We start from the raw sequence: 6,128 nt of genomic DNA, 5'->3' as shown, positions 1-6,128 counted from the left end.
CAACAGATCATGACTGTTATTTGGAACAAGGAGAGACAGAAGTAGAAAACAATAATTATGAAATGTCATATTCAGTTTAACAAAAACATTTATTATACCACAACTTCTGACTGACATCACTCTAACCGGGGTTCGAACTCGGGACCAAAGGATTTCATCAGCTTGGACAGCGCTACACAAGCCACAGTTTGATTGGCTGACTATGCTGCAGTAGCTGCAATTTGATTGGCTGTTCCGTGTTACAGGTATATACGGCTGGCCTTCGCGTGGCAGGCGAGAATTCTACCACTGAACCACCAATGCAATAGTTTATTGTGCATGAACACCTGCATTTATTGTACCATTCAAATCACATACCATGACACATTTCTGGGTCGACGGAGAAAAAGCGGAATGAGTTTAATTAAATTCATCAAATAGAAGTAAACCTTCAATGATAACACTCACCACAAACAGTTTTTATTGAGACGTTTTCGAGTTCATGGCGAGTCCAACGTGCCCTCAAAACGCAAATGCACAGATGGATAGATGGAATTTTGGTTTATTTCATTTTATTTTAAAGGTATGCTGTAACTGAAAGCCAAAACAAGGTGGTTGAATGACAGTTTTTTTTTGTGACTATTTAAATTTTTTGGCTCTCTTTTCATTCTTTTAGTTTTATTGTTTTGTTTTCCTGTTTCTCTTTATTTATTGCGCTCATCTTCCGCCGTTTTTCGGCAGTTAACCCCTTCTACAATTTTCAACTATTTTTAACCATTCAACTATTAAAATGTTCAGCTCTTTCAGCTTATTCCTGCTATGGCTTTTGGTTTTTCAAATCCTTCAACTTTTCAAGATATTCCAGGATTTTCAAGGATTTATCTCCATTGAAATACACAGGGAAGTGTTGGTGCATGAGGTCGCTGGTTCAAGACCCCGTTCGGACGTTTCAAATTTTTTAGTTTAACTTAATTTCTTCCGTTTTGAGAAAAAAGCTTTCGTTGTAGAAGGATTTAAAAAGAAAAGAAGGAAATATTACTGAAAGAAGGTGTTTGATAGTTTTGCATCTTTTCAGACTTCTCTTTATTTTGATGTGGCCAACATGTTGCGTCTTATTCTTAACACAATTTTTAAAAGTTAGATTTATATTTTTTCCCTTCTAAATGTAACCAAAAACACTAAAAGACAGTTTTAGAAAACAAAATTATGTCTGAGAGAAAAAAAAAACCTTTTCATGTAACTAAACTGAAAGGTTGAATGACAAGTTTTTCAGTTTTTCTTCTTTGTTTTCTAGAAATGTAGAGATTAAAACAACACAAAATGAATACACAGATGAAGTGGCTGACATCTCACAAAGGTCTATTTTCAGAGCAGTGTTTACAGTCACAACGCTTCAACAGCAAAGCCAAGAGGGTGGAACTTTTATTTTATTTTTTATGCATTACTCATCTCCTCTCTGAAAGGCCTTTGAGGCCAGACTAAATGTTCTCTGCAAAAGACAAGGTCATCAAGGCCAAAGAAACTCAATTTTTTGGAACCTGAAGGTCTGTCTTGGCTCCATCTGCACAGTAGTGTGAGTTGCTGCTTATTGAGAAGCACCATATCTATAATGGACCTAAATGTGTATTGTTTCAAAGAGTGGGGAAGTCAGTCAAAAAATATATTTTATAAAAAAAGGTTTCCTTTTCCAAAATGCAGCAAATAACAACCTTACAGAATCCATAAAATGCACAAAACTTTTTAGATTCTCAAAATTGAATACACTGGTAGTTTCAAAGTGGCAGTAATGAAATACAAATCTTTTTTATGATTTGTTTAAGGGTTGGAAGTAATGCCATCAATTTAAAAGAAACTTTTGATTTGTCTCCCTCAAGTAGAAAATCAGACCAGAAAAAAAGTCAAACTTGTGTACGGACTTTTATTTTGGTAAACCCGGTTCTCTCGCATTTACTCAGTTCATGCTTCCGGTCCGACCTCTTTTCCCTTCCGGCTTGGGTCTTTTTCTCTTTTAGCGGTGCACGTGCAAAGATACATCTGTTTTTTACCTGAAAGTATTTTGTTAAACATCTGGAGAGATGGCTTCGTCGTTCGAGCAGATGAGGGCGACAGTAGGGAGACTCTTACGGGGGATCGACAGGTATGAATCCAACGAGAGAGAAGAGGAAAACGGGCGCGAGGGCTAGCTTAGCTTCTTGTTTGCTAACGTTTGAGAGACTCGTCGAAATTAAAAACTTTCAATTAATTTCTTTAAATTGAAGTTGTTTTATCAATGTCATTTGCGTAAAAAAATGTTTTACATTTATTTTTTAAATGTAAATGCCATAATAGATTGGCTTTACTTTCAGGATCTTGACCGGAACCAAATACTTAAGTTAATTATTAATAGACCCTAATTTAGAGGTAAAGTTACTCTTAATAATCATAAAGAAACTGAACATCAGAAAGTATTAAGTGCAGAAACAGATTCATTTAGGTAAATTAATTATGCTATGGATGCATTAAGATGATCATATCGATCTGTATGTTGTTGCTTTGTGATGACTGATCAACTTAGACAGATGTGAGTTGTCTTTTAAATAATGTCCGTACAGATAAACTAAAGGTCTGATTTGAAATATAATAATGCAATTTAATTCCACCATAATAATAAAAAAATCAATAGCATTAATATTTTTTAATGTAATACAGCTTTTAAATCATAAAAAGTTAATTTTTTTAGTTTTATTTTGAAACGGTTTTCTACCACTAAACTATTAAAAAAATAATGAACTGGTGAATCAAAAATGTAGAACCCGCTGGGCCTTAAACTAAGTTTGATTTCTGTTTTGATGCTGTGAAGGTCTCTTTGTTTGGGGGATTTAACCCCTTTTTATTGCACATCTGTGGGCTGACTTTCTCGTAAAAATGCATGAAAAACATCCCAGAGGACCAACGTTCCTTACAGTAGCAGCAGTTATGGCTTGTAAACTCCCAGCTTCTGTGCATCTTCACAGGTACAACCCAGAAAACCTCGTCACACTGGAGCAGTACGTGGACACGCAGGCCAGGGAGAACGCCTACGACCTGGAGGCCAACCTGGCCGTGCTGAAGCTGTAAGCTGCCGCTGCGTTCGGGTCGGTGCGACGCTCGGGTTTCCCGTCGTGAGATGACAGATTCCCCTTTGAACCCGCAGGTACCAGTTCAACCCAGCTTACTTCCAGACTCCGGTGACCGCGCAGATTCTGCTCAAGGCGCTCACCAACCTGCCGCACACAGACTTCACTCTCTGCAAGTGCATGATCGACCAGACACACGTATCCTTTTGTTGCTCTTCAGTCTGAGATCAGACCAGCTTCTGCTTCGTTATCTTCTAAGGTTTTTAGTGTTTCTGTCAGTTTAAAGTCCCACTCCGATCATCTTCTGATCTATTCTCAAAGCGTTCCCAGTGGTTTTTTTAATTATGATTATAACTTTTTCAGCCAAAATAAAAAAAACACTGTTGTTTTCTTCTGGCATAGTTTCTGTTTATGATCTTCAACAAACGGCATTTTTCCTGATTCACGACGATTTAAAGAAAGAAATACTCAGAAATGCAGTTTTGAGCTTCATTTTCTTATTATTCGTCGTCAGAAAAACATGTTAGAAACATTGGAGTGGGTCTTTGTGGTGGAGAGTCTTCTGGTGGACACCAGGAACTCCATTTTCATTGGAGGGGGTCTGTAGTACCAATATAACAATCAGAGTCAACCCCGTTACTGTTGTTAACTTTGGCCACTTTTTTTTTTCAAATGTGAATAAAAGCTGAGGTTTTTCTTTTAGCTTTTTAACAGCGAGGTCTCATTTCTGGAGAATAACTAGCTGGTTGGTTAAAAGTGAATAATTCTTAGGTTGACCTGGGATGGGGGGGAGTGTTTCCTTGACTACAGTGTCGCAGCAAGAGGAGCGCCCCATCAGGCAGATCCTCTACCTGGGGAACCTGCTGGAGACCTGCCACTTCCAGAGCTTTTGGGTGCGGTGCAGATCGTGTTCTCGGATCAGATCTCCAGACTTTGGAGTCTGTGAAGAAATGAAACTTTTCTCTGGCTCTTCTCTCCTGTCAGACGAGTCTGGAGGAGAACCGGGAGCTCATTGACGGCATCGCCGGTTTCGAGGACTCCGTTCGCAAGTGTGAGTATCGCCTTACAGGAGACGACGACGGCTCTGACCCGAAGGAGACACGTCTCTGAGCGTCTTCCTCCTCCTCTGCAGTCATCTGCCATGTGGTGGGCATCACCTACCAGACCATTGACCACCGGTTACTGGCTGAGATGCTGGGAGACCCGCTGGGTAAGAACCGATCCACCAGATCCGCCGGTTGATCCGCCGTTGGCGACGGTCGGAGGTGTTGAAGCTGCTTCCGCTTCCTGCTGCAGACACGCAGGTGAAGGTGTGGATGAACAAATACGGCTGGACGGAGAACGAGGACGGGCAGATCTTCATCTACAACCAGGAGGAGAGCATCAAGCCCAAGAACATTGTGGAGAAGATCGACTTTGAGAGTAAGTCCAGCTTTTATTTCTGGAGATCTCCGCCGAGACGAAGCAGAACCTTCCAGGTTTCACGTGTTTCGTCTCCCGTCTGAAGAAGTTCTCCTGCTGTTTGTTTTGTCTGCAGGTGTTTCCAGCATCATGGCCACATCTCAGTGAGAAAAACAGCTTAATAAAAGTAAATTATCACCAAAAACCGATGGATTTGTCTGGTTTTAATGTGCACTTTTTGCTGTTTCATGTTTATTGATGTGCTGAGTCATCAGCCAGGTGGTTTTTCACAGCATCACACTCCTCCGTTTGATCCCGAGGGGTCGCCTCTTCTCTGACCTGATCGGGTTTTTGCTGACTTGACGGCATCAGAATCCGGAAGTGGCTGTGATGAGAAGCCCCGCCCCCTCACGTGAAGGTGTTGGAAATGATCCCAAATGATTTCGTTTGAGCTCTGTACATATTCCAACAGAGCAGTGGGACTTCATGAAGTGAATTATGGAAAACCGGTGTGGGATTTAGGTGAGGATCTGCTCAGGCTTTCCTGTTTTTATCAAAATAAAAGCCTGTCAATGGTCACGCGTGTGTGTGAGAAATTTGCTCTTTACATTTGGGACGGTTCAACCCTCGAATTCCAGCCTGGAGCACGGAGGAATTCCAGATGATTTTTATGACCCAGCTGGATTTAAACCCACAACCTCCCAATGTCTGGGCAGACACTCTACCACAGAGCCACTGAGCAGCTCCTCCAGGAGATTGTGCTCTAAATTAACTCTGCTATTTTTATTTAAGTTGTTTAACTTAAGAATAAACTTAAGTTGAATAAGAATAAACTTAAGTTGTTTATTTAAGAAGTTTCCCTTCTCTACCTCTGTGCCGGTCCCAAGCCCGGTTGCTTTGAGAAGGTTGCGTCAGGAAGGGCATCCGGCGTAAAACATTGCCAAATTTACCATGCGACTTGTTCGCTGTGGCGACCCCTGATGGGAAAAAGCCGAAAGAGAAACAACATTTTTATTTAAGTTGTATGAGTGTCACAAAATGAAATTGTTTTTGGTAAATATAGATGCATCTGAAGATTTTATTCAGTTGATCACATTAAGGAACATTTATTTCAGTTTTTTTTTTAACTTTGCATCTTTAAAGTTTCACCATTTTTAATGAACTAACTGAAATAATTCATGATTAAAATAGAACTAGGTAGAAAAAAAAGACGTTTTTAAAGTAAACTTCTTTGTTAGACCGTGCAGAGATTATCTGCATGTAAAGTCAGGTCAGGTGCTGCTGCATTCTGGGAGAAAAATCCGGAAAAAATGTCAACAATTGGAAAAAAGTTGCAGAATTTTTAAATACCTTCAGACTTTTTTAGTAAGTTAGAGGATTTCTTTTTTTTTTTTTTATGCCATCGCATTTGTCTGGAACAGAAAAAAAACACAATGCAGGTTCTTCTCGGAGCTCGTTAAAGGAAATGGAAACGGAGGATGCGTTCATGGAACAGAGACAGGAAGACGAGAGTCGAGGCGCCGCCGCAGACAGTCAGGGGGAGATGAACCAGCAACCGCGGGGACATGAGGGATGCATGGAGTCCACATTTTAATACAAAGTCGATTCTACAACATCTGAACATATAGCATTATGAAAAGATTTTCGGAGATG

At 40.2% G+C, this 6,128-nt stretch overlaps 1 protein-coding gene across 3 annotated transcripts; it reads left to right on the top strand.

Moving 5' to 3' along the window:
* The first annotated feature begins 1,937 nt into the window (after window positions 1-1,937).
* Window positions 1,938-5,054, top strand: eif3k (eukaryotic translation initiation factor 3 subunit K). Of its 3 annotated transcripts, XM_020708021.2 has the most exons (9): window positions 1,938-2,116; window positions 2,973-3,071; window positions 3,152-3,272; window positions 3,890-3,967; window positions 4,059-4,125; window positions 4,207-4,284; window positions 4,371-4,496; window positions 4,612-4,662; window positions 4,769-5,054. In XM_020708021.2, exons 1-8 carry the CDS (start codon window positions 2,055-2,057, stop codon window positions 4,641-4,643), a joined length of 663 nt encoding a protein of 220 aa, XP_020563680.1. In that variant the 5' UTR covers window positions 1,938-2,054; the 3' UTR covers window positions 4,644-4,662; window positions 4,769-5,054. The 3 variants fall into 3 exon arrangements, with proteins under 3 accessions (XP_020563680.1, XP_004075263.1, XP_011480504.1); XM_004075215.4 differs by lacking the exon at window positions 4,769-5,054 and having other exon boundaries at window positions 3,893-3,967; window positions 4,612-4,682; XM_011482202.3 differs by lacking the exon at window positions 4,769-5,054 and having other exon boundaries at window positions 1,939-2,116; window positions 4,612-4,682.
* Window positions 5,055-6,128: the final 1,074 nt, after the last annotated feature.

Source organism: Oryzias latipes, chromosome 13 (assembly GCF_002234675.1).
Source record: "Oryzias latipes chromosome 13, ASM223467v1".
Classification (NCBI taxonomy): domain Eukaryota; kingdom Metazoa; phylum Chordata; class Actinopteri; order Beloniformes; family Adrianichthyidae; genus Oryzias; species Oryzias latipes.
The sequence above is the reverse complement of the archived record's forward strand: the minus strand, read 5'-3'. Positions and strand labels throughout refer to the sequence as shown.